The sequence below is a fragment of the Carassius carassius genome, chromosome 33 (assembly GCF_963082965.1).
Source record: "Carassius carassius chromosome 33, fCarCar2.1, whole genome shotgun sequence".
NCBI classification, from domain to species: domain Eukaryota; kingdom Metazoa; phylum Chordata; class Actinopteri; order Cypriniformes; family Cyprinidae; genus Carassius; species Carassius carassius.
Genome location: NC_081787.1, coordinates 515,001 through 536,363, shown reverse-complemented (window position 1 = coordinate 536,363; position 21,363 = coordinate 515,001). Strand labels below are relative to the sequence as shown.

The 21,363-nt window shown below is 41.2% G+C and overlaps 1 protein-coding gene across 1 annotated transcript in view; it reads left to right on the top strand.

Annotated features, from left to right (window-relative positions):
* Positions 1-12,185: 12,185 nt before the first annotated feature.
* Positions 12,186-21,363, top strand: part of fat4 (FAT atypical cadherin 4) — a 79,413-nt gene continuing 70,235 nt past the window's right edge. The window contains exon 1 of the mRNA XM_059521222.1: positions 12,186-17,291. Within this exon, the coding sequence (XP_059377205.1) occupies positions 12,186-17,291 (5,106 nt within the window). The remainder of the gene's footprint in view (positions 17,292-21,363) is intronic.

The window sequence follows — 21,363 nt, the reverse complement described above, 5'->3', positions numbered from 1 at the left end:
ACTCACTCTGTATTGGTTGATTTGTTCTTTATAAAAATAAATAGAAAAACTAATGCAATACATTTTTTATTGCACAGTTACATGATGTGTGGGTTTTAAGTTTGATTTTCTATTGAGTTTAATGTACTTTATTGGCATAGATTGTGTGCACATTAAAGCATGTCACAAAATGAATAATTGTGATCATAGTAATATACAAGGTAATAATATGAAATATTAAAAATTCACAGACAGCAATATAGTGTTGGCCCAGATCCGGCCCACATCTGGCCCATGTGAAATCCATTCGGCTTGATACTGCTTGCTGTCTGGGTTGGGTCTGGGCTATATAAGGCTCAGGTGTGACTTAGTTTTGGGGATTCTGGTTTACTTAAGGCTGAGAATTGTCACCAATAATAAAACCTGTTTTGGCCCAGTTCAGGGCCAGCTAAGGCTAATTAACTGGATGAGATTCGGGCCGGTTATGGCCCATGTGTGGCCCGAGTCTTTAATCCAGTTCTGGGCCACTTCCGGGCCGTCATTCTTTGCGGTACTTGGGCCGAGAGAAAAGTCATTGTGTGGCCCGGATCTGGGCAAGAAGACATTTGCTATGTGGGAACTTTCAAAATGCAATAATAAAGTGTAACCAAATGTGATGCATCATGGAGAGAAATTGTGTCGTGCCCCCCATTAGAGCTTCCAGAAGAGTTTGCGAGTTTTTCATTTTTTCATTCGGTGCTCGTGAAGAAGATGAGGTGTCACTCTCAGAATTGAAGGGTGGGCTAGAGCCATCTAAAGCAGATGCCTCAGTGGAACCAGTCCCCATGGGAGCTGAGTTTCAGTCTGAGGCAGACACTGGAATGGCAGCTGTGCTTACCCTGGCAGCCAACAGCATCGGGTTAGGGTGGACTCCCCAACTCTGTCCCAGACGTTAGCGAGTAGACAATTTCTGGGTTTCTGGGTGCTGAGCGTGACTCTAAACCACAACCAGCCCCAGTACATTTTTTCCCGGGGTGCACGAAGAGTTGACATGGAAGGCCTCTTTTTTGGCCAGAACACGATATACCGGTTCAGCCCACACAAGCCAACTATCCCCACCATCGTACTGCCTAATGTACACTCTTCAGACAATAAACTGGACTACATCCGATTACTACGCTCAACTCAGAGGACTGTAAGCGACTGTTGTGTTTTTATTTTCACAGAAACATGGCTCAGTAACAGGGTTCCAGACTGCGCTATTCTGCTCGATCTGCTGACATGCTATCAAGTGGACTTTGTGTTTATATCAATGATGCATGGTGCCGCGATGCTGCTGCGGTCTGCAAACACTGCTCACCCCTGGTGGAGTTTATGATTATTAAGTGCCGGTCGTTCTATCTGCCGAGGGAATATTCAGCCATACTGCTCGTTGCTGTTTATTTTCCTCTGAGCTCCAACAACAACAATAGGAGTGAAGCACTAAATGAACTGTACCAGCACATCAGTGAGCAGCAGACAGCCCACCCTGATGCTTTTCTCATCATAGCTGGGGATTTCAACCATGGAGATTTAAAGAGTGTGTTCTCAAAAATACACTAACACATTAACTTTCCAACATGAGGTAAGAACATTTTAGACCTTGTTCAGACCACACAGAGAAGAGCTTACAATGCCCTTCCCCTCCCCCACCTCTGTGCCTCAGACCACATCACTGTCATGCTAATGCCTGCATATAGACCTCTCATTAAAGTTACCAAAGCAGTTCACAAACAGATATAAGTGTGGCAAGAAGGGTCAACAGAGGCCTGTTTTGACACCACTGACTGGAATGACTGATGACTGACTGATGTTTAAGCAGGCTGTCACATACAATAACACCACACACCTCCAGGAGTACTCAGAGACAGTCACTGCCTACATCACCAAGGGTATTGATGATGTAACAGTCAGAAAGACCATCACTCTCCGGGCCAACCAGAAGCCGTGGATGACAGGGGAGGTCTACAGACTCCTGAAGATGCGAAACGCTGCCTTCAGAGCTGGAGATGAGGTGGGCCTGAGAACAGCCAGGTCCAACCTTTCCCGTGGCATCAGTGAGGCTAAGAAACAGTACTCCAGGAGGATAGCCCATCAATTCAGCGACAGCAGAGACACTCTGAGCCTGTGGCATGGGATACAGACCATTACGGACTAGAAGCCCCCACCGCAGACAGCAACATCTCCCTGCTGAATGAACTGAACGAACTGAACGCCTTCTTCACTCACTTTGAGGCACAAAACACTTCCAATGCACAGAAGACTCCACCTCCTCCCAGTGACCAGGTGATGACGCTGAACACAGACAATGCAAGTAAAGCTCCGGGTCCTGACAACATTCCTAGGCATGTACTGAGAGACAGTACATGGAAGTGGAAGTGACTTCAGTGATTTCAGTGACTTCCATGCAGTGGAAGTCACTGAAGTCTTCACAGACATTTTCATCATCTAGCTTAGTCAGGCTGTTGTCCCCACATGCTTCAAAGCTACCACCATCATTCCAGTCCCGAAGAAGCCATCTCCATCCTGCTTCAATGACTACTGTCCAGTAGCAATTACCCCCTATTCTCGTGAAGTACTATGAACGGCTAGTCATGCACACCATCAAGTCTGCCCCCCCCCCCCCCAGACCCCTTCAGGTTTGCATATCGGTCAAACCGCTCAACCGATGATACACTTACATTTACACTTAATCATTTAGCAGACTCATTCAGCAGACACTTTTATCCAAAGTGACTTACAAATGAGAAAAATAGAAGCAATCTGACCAACAAGAGAACAACAACAGCATACAAGTGCCATGACAAGTCTCAGTTAGTCTAGCACAGAACATGTAGCCAGGTTATTTTTTTCAAGAATATAATAGACAAGAAAATAAATGGAATGGAATGAAAAGGTAAGTGCTAGTATTAGGTGGTTAAGTGCTGGCGAAAAAGATGAGTCTTTAGACGTTTTTTTAAAAATGAGTAAAGACTCAGCTGTTCAAATTGAGATTGGGAGGTCATTCCACCAGCTGGGCGCAGTCCAGGAAAAGGTCTGTGAGAGTGATTTCTGGACCTCTTTGGGATGGCACGACAAGGCGTTGTTCACTTGCAGAACGCAAGCTTCTGCAGGGCACATATGACTAAACTAGTGAGTTTAGGTAGTGTAACCTGATGAGGAGAGGAGTAACATGAGCTTTTTTTGGCTCATTGAAGACAACCCTTACTGCTGCATTCTGGATCAGTTGTACAGGATTGATCATGGAGAGCATTACAATAGTCCAGTCTGGAGAGAAAAAGAGCTTGGACAAGATGTTGGGTGGCTTGCTCTGACAGGAAGGGTCTAATTTTCGTAATGTTGTATAAGGCAAATCTGCAGGACCGGGTCATTATAGCAATATGGTTTGTGAAGCTTAACTGATGATCCATCACAACTCCTAGGTTTCTGGCTGTCCTGGAAGGAGTTATGTTTGGCGAACCCAGCTGTATAGAGTAGTTGTGAAGAAACGATGGGTTAGTTGGAACCACCAGCAGTTTTGTCTTAGTAAGGTTGTGCTGAAACTGATGGTCATTCTTCCAGCCAGAAATGTCACTCAGACAGGCTGCAATGCAAGTAACTACCGTCGGGTCATCTGGTTGGAATGAGAAGTAGAGTTGATTGTCATCAGCGTAGCAGTGATAGGCAAAGCCATGCTTCTGAATGACAGATCCTAATGACGTCATGTAGATTGAGAAGAGAAGTTGTCCAAGTACTGATGACATCGCATCTACCCTCCACTAGAGTGAGGTGAGCCACCTGGCCAGGTGGTGCAGTGACAACAATCTCTCTCTGAGCGTGGAAAAGATGAAGGAGATTGTTGTTGACTTCAGAAGAATGCACACTCAGCATGTTCCTCTGACCATCAATGGTGCAACTGTGGAGAGAGTGAGCAGCACCAAGTTCCTGGGTTTGTACATCACAGAGGACCTCTCCTGGACTGAAAACACCGCAGCACTGGCCAAGAAATCACAGTAGTGTCTCTACTTGGAGACCTGGCCCCCATCATGTGCACCTTCTACAGAGACACCATCGAGAGCATCCTGACGAGCTGCATCACTGTGTGATATGGTGCCTGCGATGTATCCTGCCACAAGAATCTTCGCAATGTTATTGTATGCACTTAGTCTAGTTCAGTTCCTTCTTATGAACCCTGGAATACACTTCAATCACTTAAGCACCTCTTGAGAAGTTGAGTTTTGCTGAGAAATTCCTCAGAACAACACGATTGAGAAAATGCCACGCTGGCCAATTTATACCTGGGCATGGCCAGCTATGCAGATTTTGCTTGCATATTGTCAACTGTCCTTTTCTCAATTATGTCAATTATGTCTTTACAAGTATGGTGACCCATACTCAGAATTTGTGCTCTGCATTTAACCCATCCGAAATGCACACACACAGAGCAGTGAACACACACACACACACTGTGAGCACACACCCGGAGCAGTGGGCAGCCATTTATGCTGCGGCGCCCGGGGAGCAGTTGGGGGTTCGATGCCTTGCTCAAGGGCACCTAAGTCGTGGTATTGAAGGTGGAGAGAGAACTGTACATGCACTCCCCCCACCCACAATTCCTGCCGGCCCGGGACTCAAACTCACAACCTTTCGATTGGGAGTCCGACTCTCTAACCATTAGGCCACGACTTCCCCTAGTGACCCCTAGTGTTACTTTTTTTTTCACATTAAATGGTAATTAATACTTTTTACATTAAAAATATTTGCACAGTATTTTGCAGTAAATGTACACTGCACAAAATGTTTTTTCAAAGATGATCATTTTACAAGGTAATACTGTTTCAGTTATTCCTCCTCAATATTTTATGTTTAAGTGAATGCATTACTTCAGTTAAATCCATTGGTAAAGAACTACATTTGCTCCTCCATCCCGGATACTTTAGACCCTCTTCAGATCGCCTCAACAGATCCACTGAAGATGCCATCTCTCACATCTTGCACTCTTCTCTCACACACATTGATGGCAACAACGGGAATTATGTAAGGCTGCTATTTATCGACTATAGCTCAGCTTTCAGTACTATAGTCCCCATCAAGCTTGCTTCTAAACTCATAGACCTCAGTCTAAACTCTTCACTCTGAGACTGGATTCAAGACTTCCTCACCTGCAGACCTCAAGTTGTGAAAGTAGGCCAGTTCATTTCCAACAATAATGAGACCACATACTTGGATGAGGTAGAGAAACTTACATTCATGGTGCCAAGACAGTTGTCTCTCTCTGAATGTGAGCAAAACTAAAGAACTGATTGTGGACTTCAGGAAGAGACCGCAGTAGCCCTATACTCCTCTTATGATCAGCAGGACACCCGTGGAGAGGGTGAGCAGCTTCAAGTACCTTGGTAAAAAAACCTCTCAGAGGACCTGACTTGGACTTCACACATTCAAACACAGGTTAATAAAGCCAGGCAAAGACTGTACCATCTGCGACAGCTGAGAAAATTCAGCATCTCACCAGCAATCCTGAAAACTTTCTATTCAGGGGCCATAGAAAGTGTATTGACTCATTGTATCTCAGTGTGGTACGGGAACAGCTCCATTCAAGACTGCAAAGCCCTGCATAGTTGTGCGTTTAGCTGAGTGTATCTCCGGGTCTGCTCTCCCCTCTCTGCAGGACATCTACCTCAAACACTGCAAAAGCAGAGCTGTTAAAATCATCAGACTCCATCCACCCCAGTAACTGTCTTTTCACTTTGCTGCCTTCTGGTAAGCGCCTCTGTAGCCTGATGGCAAAGCCTCTTAACATCTAAATGTCTTCACTTAATAATCACTTAATGAGAAAGATATTCATCATTCTCTTCCTCATATTGCAGTGTCACAACCTGTTTGAACATTCGGCTCTTTTACATTCCTGTGTATCTTAATATTTAAGACTACAGTATACTTTCATGCACATTTTATTTTATATTCTCTATTTAATTCTACAGTATATATATTTTTTATATTTTATTCTTTTTTTATTTTTACTGTTTACTTTTATTTCATTCTTTCATACCTATATTAATGTATATTTTCCTCTGTTTTGTATTCTGTAATAATTGCACTGTCCATGGAGAAGACCTGACTCTCATTTCACTGCTGGTTATATGCTCTATATAATCGTGTATGTGACGAAAACAAAAATCTTGAATCTACTTGCTGTTTCTTTGTAATTGATTGTGAAAATTACTAACAATTTCTGAGTCTTTACTAACAATTTCTCTCTTTTTTTGTGTACATGGATAAGCCTTTTTTTTGTCCAAAATATTTTACACCTTTGATTATGACATGTTTTCTTTCTTAGAAGGTTAAAGAAAGTAGATAATTAACTGTCTGAGACGTGATCTGTGTAAACTCTGTGAGTAGTTCAATATCATCTTTAACTGCTGAAAGGATCTTGCAGGAGTTTGTGTGTCAGAATCTGAGGAAACCTGGCTGAGATTTCATTGGTGGATCTGATACGACAGCGATGTTAAAAGTAAGTCAAAGAGAGTAAATGAAGCGCCTGGGGCTCGTTCATGAACACATTCACTCTCTCTCACAGCCTTCATGACAGTTAGCAGCATTTAGGGATATAAATCAAAGAAAACTCCCCTCTGTGTCTATGTCTCTCTATGGTTCTCTCTCCTCGACAGCACATTCCTCTCAGATCATGTGTGAGATCATATTCAGTCTCATCTCAGATTAGCTGGAGCAGACAGCAGATACACACACTTGTGTAGAGATGAGCTTCTCCTGTAGAAATACACCCTTAGCATGTTTAGTGTTAGTCTGATCAACTCATAAGAGACAGAATAAGAGATGATGTTCATATGTTAGTCAGTGGTGTCCTCTGGTGCTTCTCTAATTCAGTGCATGTTGTTGGGAAGATGAGAAAAGGAAAATAATAATAATAATAATAAAACAATAAAATCAGCAAACTATGAAAGCTAGTTTCCACCACACCATAGAAAATAATTTGTCACAATTCTGACTTTTGTTTGCAATTATGAGTTTATATCTCACAGTTTTGACTGTGTTTCTGTCCATTCTGATTTCATTCTCATGATTGTAACTTTTTTTACTCTTTTGTAAAAATTCTGACTTTTTTGTCACAATTGTAACTTTTTCATAATTCTGAGTTTATATTTCACAATTTCTTTTTTTTATTCTCATCTTTTTTTCTCACATTTTATTTCAAGTCTATGTTGCACAACTTTTTGGACTGTTTTTATATATTTTATATAAATGTGAGATATAAACTCACAAGTGCAAGACAAACTTGAAATTGTGAGCGTAATCAGAAGTGTGACAAAAAATGCAATTACATTTTTATATTAAAACCGTCTTACTTATATATGTTAGTTCATAATTAAAAATAAACAAAATGTTGAAAGTACTGTAGGTAAACTTACTTGTAACAATGATGTTAAATACTCACTGTTACAGAGTTAACTCCTCTAGCACCCGAGCCATTTAATCATTATTAAATACAATAACAAAACTGTGAAAGCGTTTTACAGAGCAGTGTTATTTTAGTATTCTACATAAACTATTATAGTCTATAGTTAAGATTTTAAATTACTGGTTATTTTATACTTAATTTTTTTTCTCAGTAGACAACTGTCGAACTGTTTCACACTGAAAATATTTATTTTGTGTCAGCAGGCGGCGCTGTTCTGCGAGCCATCATGCAAGAAATCACCTTTACCAAAAACTGATCCAGAAACATCAGACACTAGAGTTCAGCTTTCTGCAGGAAAACAGACAATTACATCTCATGTGCTGAACAGCCCACAGTTAAAGACACGTTTAGAGTAATCCTATATTTTCAGTTGTGGAGGAGAGACTCAACAGACATCACTGAACATCTGACAAACAGCAGATCACTGATTCATGAGCACTGAACCGAACACACGACTCAACTGAATCATTCTCAATCAACTCAACACATTTCACCTGTTTGGGGTCCATTTGACTATCACTCTATACAGACTACAACAGATACAACAATCATTTCTAAAATATGTATTATAATATATAGCCTACTGGTAAATTTAACATTCACTTCAATGGTGAAAAAACAAAGCTTTCAGATGATTTTCAACTGAATTGTAGAGTCAAACTATTTCAAATATAGTCAGTTCAGCTACGAACTCGATCCTAATGCACAATGTTTCCATCCAACATGTGTTCTGAGCTGCAGCTCGTGTTAATGGAGCGTTTCACTAGTTAGCAGTTACCTGGTTAAATCACCGCAATATGTTCTAGATATTTATCATATTTATTTTATTTTTATTTATTTTTTTCGAGTATTTTAGTTAATGTTATAAAACTAGCGAGTTAAGCCTGTAATAGTGCTGACAGTGTCGTGTAAACATGACTGAAGAAGAAAAAGAAGGAACAGAGGAACCGATTCAATTGAGTGAATCACTTACGCTGGAACCGCTCCGATTGATTCAAACTTGTGATTTCCGATTATTCAGTTCAAGCGATTCAATAGCCTAAACCAATTAAAAGGAGACATTTATTTTCGTATTACTACATTGCTTAAAAAGCTTGAAGTGATGGGTGAAACCGAGCTTTCCAAAACTCCGAATCAGATAAAAAAAAAAATTGTCGCAAAATGATTCACTGTTTCGAAGCGCTCTAATCGGATCGCGAATCGCGAGTCATTTGATTCAGATCGGGTTCGACAATCCTTTATCTTCTATTATTAAACAGTACAAAACATCAAACAATCAAGACAGTACAACTATAAAAACAAAACATAGAAGGAAAAAGAAAGAAAGAAAGTATACACAGATACATTCCCCTGAAGAGGACACATAGCATGAATACAGAGATAGAGTTTTCACTGATTTAGGATTAACTTTGGACAGTTTCCATACTTGTCTAGAAAAGAGATGTTTAGAGATAATAATTAAAAGAAAAACAATCTTATGTTATCTAGGTCTTGCTTATTTATTTGACCCCACTGACAGAAGTAGCACGATGCCATAGGTTTTGATGTATATTCAGCTCAAGTGTTCTAGGTTGATCTGTCTTGTGTTGGTTTCCTTTACTCACATGTAGAAGACACTGGAGACTCAGATGGAGCTGATAGTGAGTGACTGAACACTCCTGTCTCTGTGAACACAGTCTCTCTGTGGTCGAGTACAGTTAGTGTTTTATTCAGCGTCATGTCAGTATATCAGCAGCCCAGACTCTCACACACGTGCTGATCAAACTGTGTTTCCTGAGAAACACAGAGGAACATTCAGAGAGAAAGAGGGAAAATCCAGGGGAAATTAAAAGGACGATTTAAAGTCTGAGTGCATGTTAAGCAAACACAGTCGCTCATATAACACTCCTCACACACACACACACACACACACACACACACACACACACACACACACACACACACACACACACACAGCACTGGGCTTGTGTTTCACAGACTGAGGACTGATGTGTTGTGAACTAAACATTTAAGAGCGGGGCATGTTGTCACACTTCACACTACAGAGAAAATATTTCAGGATGGGGTTAGTCACTTTCTTTTGAGAAAATAAGTTTGAGTTTTATAAATAATAATAATAATAATAATAATAATCTAACAATAATATCATATTATTATAATCTCAGAATAAATAGTAAATAAAATCAATAAATGAAAATCCAAACAAACTATTTGTCTAATAAATACAGTTTCATAATAAATAAATTAACAAGTTAATAAAATAGTCTTCATAAATATTAATAATAATTATTATATTCTAATAAAATCATATTTGTATAATTATAATATTTCTGAATAAATAAATAAGTAAATAAAATCCAAAATCAAACAATTTGTATTAATAAATAAATATAGTTTTCTGAATAAATAAAGAAATTAATGAATAAGTAAATTTACAAAATAAAAAATGAGCAAATAAAATAGTTTTCATTAATAATAAATAAATCAGTTTTCATAATGAGATCCTGTGATTAAAAATCATATATATATATATATATATATAAGCAAAATCAGTATATTTATGCAGCACAAATAATAATAATAATAATATATTGCATTTGATTAAAGTATGAATTCTTGCTGTTATAGCATAAATACTGATATAATATATCTTACATCTCTCCACATTCTCCTGCCTAATTTCTCTATAGCACATCTGTACATTCAATACTGTTTAATGTCTGTTTTTACACATTTTTCTCTTGTTGTCTGTGCACACTTGGCAATAAAGCTGAATACATAAAACATTTTAATGAATTGAATATATCACAGTTTTGAACTAGATGTAAAAAACTAAATGATGTGACAACTAGCCCCGGAAAGAAAGACAGGAGGACATTTCTTTCAGCATGTTTGCACGAGTGGTTAGTTCTTCCCAAAGCGGCCTAATTTCTTATTTTAAATCAATTAAAAGTTGTTCTTCAGATCAGTGCAGTCTCGAAGTCTTCCGAGGCGATGTGTGCTCGTCTGTTCCTGAAGTGGGTCACTGGAGCATCAATGCTGCATTAATGCGCTCAAATTAGCCTCATCAGAGCCAGCAGACGTATTTAATTAAAGAGGAAACAAACATCAAGGCATCGGGCCCAATTAAAAGATCAGCACAAACAGAATAACGAACACAGAGATTAGTGAAGGAGGCTGAGAGACTGCAGATAATCAGCTTCACTGAATCCTGTCTGACCAACCGATCCAAACCAGATCTATCCTCCTGACAAGAACTGGGTCATGCGAAACTGAAGGCTTATTTAACCAATAAAGGAAATTAAGCTGTTCTGACCGCTTGGTTTCGTCAGAGGTACTGTATATGACCGCTAGGTGGCGCTATGGACTTGTATATATATGCATATAAGCGTTCAGTGATAAACTGTTGCATCTGAAATTGTTAAAAAAAACTGATAAAACTCAAGACATTTCCCTACAGAACACGAGAAACTTCAGACACACTGCCGTTAAAATAAATATCCTATATAAATAAATATTTTCTTTCTCTTATAAAAGCTTTTCTTTCTCAGTATTTTGTCTGGTTTCTCAGTAAAATGTTTAAACATTCCTAAATCAAGATTAATTTAACAAATGTTACAGGATGAGGAATAAAGTCGTGTTTTCTGTAAAAATTTGAAAATAATCGTGTTTTCCCTTTTTATATGCTACATAATTTCCCTTTTAAACATTACATTTTTTCTTCTTGTTTTAAGTATAATCACATTATTTTATTTTATAAAACAAACTTAAACTTAATATGCTAAATCATTTGGTTCTCCAGCAAATGTAAAAAAAAAAGCGTGATTTGACTAATAATAAAAAACACACACATAAAAACTATTTAAAATCTGCAGACAGAACAGAAATCTTTTTATTTCAACAAACTTTGCACACAAAAACGTTGTTATTAATATAAACATAATTATTGTGATACATTTCATGCAACATTCACAAATATGCTGAAAATATACACAAATGTGTCACACTTATGAAGAGTGGAAAAAGAAGGCAGGCATGTTAATGAGCGGCTGGTGTTATTGTGGGCACATAACGGTACACTCAATACCTGGAGCACAGCTCTGTTATAATATTCAGTCCACGCGATGATTGACATACGCCTCATCCAATCAGCAGCCGAGTCAATGACTTTACAATAGAACTGTGTGCCAGAGAGGGGCGGGGCCATGCAAGGACAGCCAATGGCAGGCCAGGAGGGCGGGAGTTTTCTCAACTCGGGCTTTTGTTCTCTGTCAGGGCAGTAAAGTGAAGTTTGGTCACCGTTATTCCGCGGGACATCCCGTATCAGAATCACAGGGAGAACATTAGAGCTGCTTTATTTCCTGGAGGAAAAACACTCATCTGAGGATTTGATCGTAGCGAACTTTCCTTTTCCTCACAATGGAAACTCCATCATCATCATCATCATGAGAAGAACGCGAAGTTTTGCTGGATGCTTTCTGACAGGATTTTACAGCGAGTGAACCCTTTCTCCTCCCTAAAACGGATTTTAAGGATATCCCCGTGGATCTACAGCTCTCTATGAACTCTGTAGAGGAACTTCACCTCAAGTTTCTTTGAAGCGGACAGCGCGCTTTGGATACATTTCGATTGATCGCCGCTTTTTTTTTTCTTTTTTTTTTTTTTGGATACAATGTTGCAGATCTGAGGTGAATGTATCAAGCTCGGAGAAACCCTGACTGGATCAGTGATCATGGCGCTCTCAGGTAGATCTTTGGACACTTTGCATCTTATTTTATTCGTTTTATGGACTTTATCGCGGCTCTCTTTATCCAGTCAAGTTCGGCAGGAGTTTGAGGTTCTGGAGGAGCAGCCGCTGGGCACATATGTGGGCACCATCGACACCAAACCCTCTTTTACTTACAGATTCAGCGAACACCACAAACTTTTTTCCATCAACGCCACGACGGGCGTTATCTACACGTCCTCCGTGATCGACAGAGAATTTCTGCCTAGTAACATCATCAATGTGGTGGTTCTGTCCAGTCAGCCCACTTACCCCACCGAGGTGCGCATCGTGGTTTTGGATATTAACGACAACGCGCCGGTGTTTCCTGACGCGTCGATCGTCGTGTCGTTCAAAGAAGACGCGAGCAGCGGGCGTCAGGTGATTCTGGACACCGCGACAGACGCGGACATCGGGAGTAACGGAGTGGATCACACCACCTACCGAATCGTCAGCGGGAACGAGCAGCGGAAGTTTCGCTTGGATATCACCGTCAATCCGAGCGGAGAGGGCGCTTTTCTGCACTTGGTCTCCACAGGAGGACTGGACAGAGAATTAACCCCCTCCTATCAACTCCTCATCCAAGTGGAAGACAAAGGAGAGCCTAAAAAGTTTGGGTTTCTGCAGGTAAACGTCACCATTCAGGATATAAATGACAACCCGCCTGCTTTTGACCAGGATCATTACCAGACCAGTGTGTTTGAGGACGCTGCCACTGGCTCTAGTGTTCTCCAAATAACAGCCACAGATCTGGACGAGGGTGCAAATGCTGATATAACATATTTTTTAGATGAAGGAACTCCTTTTCAGATTGACCCTAAGGCTGGGACTGTGATTATAAAGGAGGGGTTGGATTATGAGACCAGGAAAGAGTATTCCCTCACTATCCATGCAGTAGACAACGGCGTCCCCTCTCTCTCAGGCAGGTCAGAAGCAACTATAAAACTGCTTGATGTGAATGACAATGACCCCGTAGTTAAATTTCGATACTTCCCTACCACGTCCAAATTCGCTTCAGTAGATGAGAATGCACAGGTGGGCACCGTAGTGGCATTATTGACAGTTTCCGATTCAGATTCGTCCACAGCTAATGGTAATATTTCCGTTTCTATACTTGGCGGAAACGAACAGAGACATTTTGATGTCCACAGTTCGCCCGTTCCTAATCTGAGCTTAATCAAAGTAGCCAGTGTGCTCGACCGAGAGCGAATCTCCTCCTACAACCTCACCGTTTCAGTGTCAGATAACGGCAGGCCTGTCGCTCGCTCCTCTTTTGCAAGTCTGGTTATATTTGTGAATGATATTAATGACCATCCGCCCATATTTCAGGAAGCTGTGTATAGAGTAGACATCAGCGAGGACATTCCTAAAGGCAGCTACATTAAAGGGGTCTCAGCCACAGATGGAGACTCCGGGCAGAACGCCAATCTCCGCTACTCACTGGTGTCTGGAAACAGTTTGGGCTGGTTTGCCATCAGTGAGAACAGCGGTTTGGTTACCAGCGCAGCAGAGCTCGATAGGGAAATAGCTTCTCAAATAGTGCTGAATATCAGTGCCAAAGACCAAGGCCTGCAGCCGAAAATCTCCTACACCAAATTAATAGTGAATATCACCGACATTAACGACCAGGTCCCCACTTTCACTCAAAGCACATATCACATTTCCTTAGTCGAGCATTCACCGGCCGGATCCGAGCTCGTGGTGCTGTCCGCCACAGATTTAGATCTCGGCGCCAACGGCACGCTCCGATTCTCATTTGACTCAGAAAACCCTGTGAGCAACCAGAATAAGTTCAGGTTAGATGCAATATCAGGCCGGTTGAGTACAGCCACAGAGTTAGACAGAGAAGAAGAGGGCTCCTATCTGCTGCACATCAAAGCCACAGATGCAGGCATGCCCCCCCTTTACTCCATCTGCAAAGTCAATATCACACTGATGGATGTTAATGATAACAGCCCAGTGTTTTACCCCATACAGTATTTTGCCAATATTAAAGAAAATGAGCCCTCTGGCTCATTTGTGACTACTGTAACAGCTTCTGACCCTGACCTTGGCCGCAATGGCACTGTAAAATACGCCATCACTGCTGGTGACTCTTACAAGTTTCACATCAATAGCAACTCTGGTAAAATCACGACTCTAGTGCCACTCGATAGAGAAGAGAAAACCACTTATCAGCTGCAGGTCACTGCGACGGACGGAGGTGGATTGCGCTCGAACACGCAAGCTATAATCACAGTCACTGTTGTAGACACACAAGATAACCCGCCCGTGTTCAGTCAGAAAGAGTACAGCTTTGTTATGTTTGAGAATGTGGCCATTGACACCATTATTGGCACCGTGTCGGCCACCACAGTAGATCTGAACACAAATATCACTTATCTGATCGCATCAGGAGACCAGCGCGGTCTGTTTGCTCTCAAAGGCAGCACAGGGCAGATCACAGCTTCGGGTCTGATAGACAGAGAAGAGCAGGCGTTTTACCAGCTCAGGGTGATTGCAAGGGGTGGGGAGGTTACAGGGGAAGCATTAGTTAATATCACAGTGAAGGATTTGAATGATAATGCACCTCATTTCATTCACAATGTTGAGCATGTCAGCGCTGTGGAGAACTGGGCCACCGGTCACCAAATATTCCAGGCTAAAGCTTCGGATCCTGATGAGGGGACCAATGGTATGGTCAAATACAGCCTTAAACAGAACCCTAAAGGCTTGTTTCACATCCACGAAAGACATGGGTTGATCACCCTCACTGGCCCCTTAGAAGTCACCACCAGCTCCTACCAGGTGGAGGTCATGGCCTCTGACCTCGGTGTCCCTCAGCGCACCTCCAGCCTCATTCTCACCATCAGCGTGTACGACGTCAATGACAACGCGCCAGTTTTTGACCAGCTCTCCTATGAAGTCACCATTCTGGAATCCGAGCCAGTAAATAGTCGTTTTTTTAAGGTGGAGGCCAGCGATAAAGACTCAGGACTCAATGGGGAAATTGTGTATGATATCGTTAGCGGTAACACAAATGACGTTTTTGGGATTTTCCCTGATGGGCAGTTATATATTAAGGCAGATTTGGACAGAGAAGTACAAGAACGGTACAGTTTACTGGTGGTGGCCAAAGACAGAGCTGTCGAGCCGCTGAGCGCCAGCGTTAATGTGACAATTCTTCTCGACGATGTCAACGACAACCGTCCGCTTTTCAACAGCACTAATTATGTGTTCCACTTCAAGGAAGAGCAGGAGCGAGGCTCTTTTGTCGGGCTGGTTTTCGCTGAGGATAAAGACTTCGGGCCGAACAGTGAGGTACGTTACTCCTTTGAAACACCGCAGCCAAATTTCGAGTTGAACGCCATCTCGGGTGTGTTGACCAGCACACTACAGCTTGACCGCGAATCACTCATGAGACAGAGAGGTGCCGCGGTGTTCAGTTTCACAGTCATATCCTCTGATCAGGGCCTTCCCAAGCCTCTCAAAGACCAGGCTAAAGTTCAAGTGTACATACAGGACATCAACGACAATCCGCCGAAATTCACCAAAGACATTTACCAGGCCTCTATCTCAGAATCCGCCCAGAACATGACGCAGCTGCTCCGAGTGTCTGCCTCAGATGTAGATGAAAATAAAAATGGCCTCGTTCGCTACGACATCATGGAGGGAAATGAGGAGAAACAGTTTAGCATTGACAGCACTTCAGGTCAAGTTACTCTAGTGGGAAAACTAGACTATGAGACAACACCCTTTTACTCCCTCAAAATTATAACAGAAGATTCTGGGATTGTGCCTCTGTCATCCACATGTGTGTTGAGCATAAGTGTCCTAGATGATAACGATAACTCTCCATCATTTCACAAATCAACTCTCACAGTGGATGTGCTGGAGAACATGCGGATTGGAGAGCTGGTCGCCTCTGTAACCGCCACAGACTCTGACTCTGGATCCAATGCCGACATCACATACAGCATCTCTGCCACAAACAACCATGGCACTTTTAGCATCAGTCCCAACACTGGCAGCATTTTCCTGGTAAAAAAACTGGATTACGAAACGCAGTCCATATACAAACTCAATATCACAGCCAAAGACAGCGGGAGGCCGCCCAGATCTTCCTCCATTCCGGTCATCATTCAAGTGAGAGATTTTAATGACAACCCTCCTGTATTTACAGCAGGTGACATTTTTAAGTCCATCCCTGAAAACCTCCCGCTCTCCACCTCCGTCATGACTATAACAGCTCACGACACGGATGCTGACATCAACGGCCAGCTGGAGTACTCCATCGTCATGCAGACTCCTAGAGGAGGTCATTTCCGCATTGACCCCGCATCTGGAGTTATCTACACGAACAAGGAGATTGACAGAGAGTTTTCCAACCTTTTTGAACTGACCCTCAAAGCAACGGACCAGGCCGTGCCAGTCGAGTTCCGCCGTTTTGCTCTGAAAAACGTTACCATATGGGTGACGGACCAAAATGACAATGTGCCATTATTTATCTCCCAGAACGCCCTAGTGGCTGAATCTAACATAGTAATCGGTTCTATTCTGACAACAGTAGTGGCTTTTGACCCTGATGAGGGTGCCAACGGAGAGGTGGAGTATGAACTCGTAAGAGGAGATTCGGACACATTCATCATGGACCGCTACAGTGGAGATATCAGACTCGCCACTCAGCTCCTTCCCTCAAAACTCATCTACAGTCTGACCGTATCTGCTACAGATCACGGCACGGACCGCAAGACCTCACGGACGGAGCTGACCATCATCCTTCAGGGTTCAGATGGCCCGGTCTTCTCCCAACCCAAATACATCACTATTCTAAAGGAGGGCCAACCGCCTGGAACCAATGTCATCTCTTTGGATGCTTCCAGTCCACGTGGCACCGGCACCAAGGTGGAGTTTTTTATTGTTTCAGTCCGGAGCGGAGGGAAGGCCGCAGGCCGGCTTTTCACCATTGGCCGCCACTCTGGGATGATCCAAACAGCTGCAGAACTGGACAGGGAGCAAGGCTCGGACCTCTACTTGATAGACGTGTACGCCATCGAAGCCGAGGCCAGCCAGCCCAGAACGCAACATGCTGAGGTGAGTAATCACGTTTCTTTTATTGGGGGGGAGGTGTCAGTGATTTTGATGGCTCTTGCATATTGTGTGAAAGGAAATCTAAGGGAACATATTCTGAAACATGTGCTGAAGTCATTTGTGTGAATGTGGTGGAAAAACCTAAGCGAGAATATCCAAACTAAAGAGTGTTGGATATCCGTACGTGCATTACTAAAGTTCCTACTTGTTCCCCAAACCCCCCCAACCCGCGATCTTTTTTAGACGATCTGGGTTGTATTAAGTATAAATTGCTTTGCACTTGAGAATGTGGGCTTTGTTTTTTGGCAGGCTAGCTGTATTGTTTCAGCTCAGAGAGAGCATACGTCTTAATCTCAGAGTGTAGCGCTCGCTGTGCTCTGAGTTGCTGAGGCAGAGAGAGGGGAACCCTGGGTAAAATGTGCTGCTTTGTATTCCTGCTGCGAGCGAACTAATCTCTCTTATCAGCAGCGACAAATTCAACAAATCAGACGCCCAGACAGCATGATTGCAGATATTAATAACACGACACCACAGGATGGAATTGTTTGTTTCTTTATTATTGTAATAATTTTCTGGCCAAGGAAATGCAGGGTAAAAGGGAAATGAGTGGGGGAGATCCATGTGTGGGTCTCAGATACCTGTCCCCCGCCGAGTAAGCAGAGGAATTAGCCGGGTTTGAATGCCTCAGGCGATGTCGGAGCAGGGTGGTCCGTGAAACCCTGCTTTGTGCCACCAGCATTGCCTGAATAGGCAATAAGTGACCATTAAAATCAGCTGACCCTCTAAGTCTCAGTGAATAGAAATTTCCTTTCAGAGGTGGCTGAGCCGGGTAAGAGGAGGAATCTCTAAAAGTGAAACTTAATCCTCACGTTCAGTTGGTACACTGCGACGCATCTGCGTTGCTCCCGCTAAACTCTCCCTCGAGGGATAGAGTTAAACTCTCGGCTGCAGGAACCAGATGAAATTCTACACTGAGCTTGTGGGTTTGTGTGCGCAGGCCTCTGCTTAAATGAAAAACAAATGTGATTCTATATATGTGTGTGTGTTTTGGAAATTTCAACTGGAACCGAAAATGTTATATTATTACAGGCTTGATGATTCGCGTTTATAAAGTGGATTTTTTTCCCTCGTTCTTTGGTGCTGTGATGAAATGTGCTTTGCGTTAGAGTTTTGAAAATAGCTTTTCGAGAGGCGTTGCTCTCCATGCCGAGAGACAGAGAGTGAGCGTAATTAAAGCCAAAACAGTTTGCTTTGCTTTGCTTTGCCTTGTGAGGGGGTGTCATCACTTGTGTCAGACAACGGTGAGCTGAAATTACTCATCTGAGGTTTAAGGAAAGCGTTCATGTGATGTGAAGATCATACCATACAACAGTGACAATGAAGCAGATGTGTGTGACATTAGACCTGCTCAAACTCTGTGTGTGTGTGTGTGTGTGTGTGTGTGTGTGTACATACGTAGCCATATTTTGAGTTTTCTGTTTTCTGTTCAGTTTTTTTAGGAATGTGTGTCTGTGTGTTTAACAATAGAAGAATAGTTTGAATAGTCATATAGTGTGTGTTGGAGTGAATATTGGGATTCACAGTTCCAACGCAAAATGTTTTAACTTGTTTTCTTAACAAGTACTGCTCTTGTTTGCCATTAAAACATCTTTAAATTGAGAAATCTTACAAACTTAACATAACATAATGCAGGTTGATGCTTAAAAGAAGAAAACATCTATAAAACGATAGGATGAATGATATCTAATAAAAAGGTTGCTTCTGATTTTGTTCCATTTTCTAAAAGGTTTTATGTATGTTTTTATGTATATTTAATATATATGGATATATTTCATTTGCCTATGGGATAAAATTGGTAAAGTCACGTCTGTCCTCAGCTTAACTCTTCTTTATATTATTATTATTATTATTATATGCTAATCATTCAGTATGATTGGATATAATAGCATTGCTGTTGTTCTATAGTAACGCCACAGGACGTTTCTGGTGTTGTCTCTCTCTCTGGGACGTCTTACTCTTATTTCTGTCTGTCTGCTGCTGTGTTGCGTGTGGTTTCTCTCATATGACTGATTTAAGGCTGATTAGCCGTCTCTCTCTTCTTCCTCTTTACTCCTTTCTCTATTTTCTGGTTTAATGGTGGGAGGACGAGGGTTTCCGTCTCTCTCTGGGCTCAGTATCTGTGTATAGGCCTGAGCGTCACACCTGTCACTGTTTGTGTTTGGGCAGGATTTGGAGACGAGGCGTGTGGTTTAAAGTTAAACTGGCATCACTTACAGCAGGCTTCTAAAGTGGACATAGGTGAAGTTGTAACACTGTAAAAAAATTACTGTGATTTTAACGGTAAAAAACTGTGAAATTGCTACAGCACAAACCGGTTAAATGGTTAACGGTAAGATCCTGTAAAATTTACAGGGTAAAATTTACAATGTAAAATGACATTCCCAAGAATTCTCTGCGTTGCATTTTAAATGTTGTTTGAATTTGATGTTTTTTCTTTGAAATAGCTATGTTTCTTCTTAGTTTTTTCTTATCTGTTACGTTTATTAGGATTGTATGTTACATATAATGTTGTTAAATGAATGTTTATTGCATATTTCAGTTGAATGTGTCCCGCTATGATAGTGTTTAGTGCTTGTGTGAATGACTCTGTGGTTATCAGTGTGTTACAAAGGTACAAAACTGATTTCAGCACTTTAATAGGTTGGTATATTACCATGATATCAGTTAATGAAATTACGGTATTTAACTGTAAATTTAAGTTAAAACAGTAGAACCTAAAATGTTGTTACTGTATTTTTTATCGTAGAATTCCAGCAACCGCAGCTGCCATTTTTTACCGTAATTTTCTTTTTTTTTTTTTTTACAGTTTATGCTATGTATAACACAATTTAAGTCTTGCCATTTCTTTGTAATTATTTGTGAAATCCATTAGCAATATGTGAGTGAAAATAGTTTGTACACCTGAGTTTTTAGCGATGTTTGTGTGAAACAGCGACGTGGGAAAAGAGCTGCTCCGTGTTCCTGTGAATGACTGAAGGAACTCTGTGAGGCACTCAAGGGTTAAGTGTAATGCTGTGCTATGTTTCTCGCGTGAGGTTTGTTTACTCCGAACTGCAGCTGAAAGTGATCTGAAATCAGGCCTGGATTGTGCTGCGCTGAAGGTGTGGAGAAAGTTTAAACGGACACAGATGATATTCTCCAGTTCACCTGCACACTATTCTTCTCATTATTATGTTAGAGTTAGGACAAAACACTAAACTGTGGTTGAACTCCTAACATGTCGGGCAGATAGTTAACAGTGTGGCTGAACAAACAAAGTAAACGGACAACTAGAGTATTTTCTAACACACACACAGGGTTACCATTTTTGTGTTTGTCTTTTTCCTTTTATTATTTTTTAAAAACTATAATAACCCTGGCATCAAGCAGCAGAGACATTTATTGCATTAATTGCATAAGACAATATGACTGTTTAAAAATTATGTAAATTATGTGTATTTGTGACAAATTGTTTTAACTATAAATCTTAACAAAGTGTTGATAGATTTATAAAATAAAACAATTGCCACTGAGGTAACAAAAATAAATATAATTTAAGGTTTTTGTTCTGAAAACAAGTATTTAACTTGTACACTTATAAATATTTTACTGAAAAACAAGACAAAATACTGATTAATCTGTCATTTTCTTTTCCATTGAAACAATCTTTTATTCTAAAAGTGTCTTTCATCCATTTATGTGGTGGTTTATTGTAAAGATAAGACTTACTGAAATATAATAGCCAACAATTAATGCACAAAGTATGAGGAGCATAAATGCCTCTAGTTAGAGTTTAGAGCTATAAAGTGAGTGTCTAGTTCATATTGAGACTTGAGCATCTTGACTAAATCTGAGCACAGATATTAAGTGTTGTTTTCTGAAAACTGTATTAAACTAAACTGGAAAATGCATCTAAATGAAGTGAGTTCATGCTTTAAACATGAACAAATATCTCTCAGTGGAGTCAGAATAAATAAACTTGATCCAAAGTAAAAACCAGATTATTTCCCTGACCTCACTGGCAGATATTTGATCT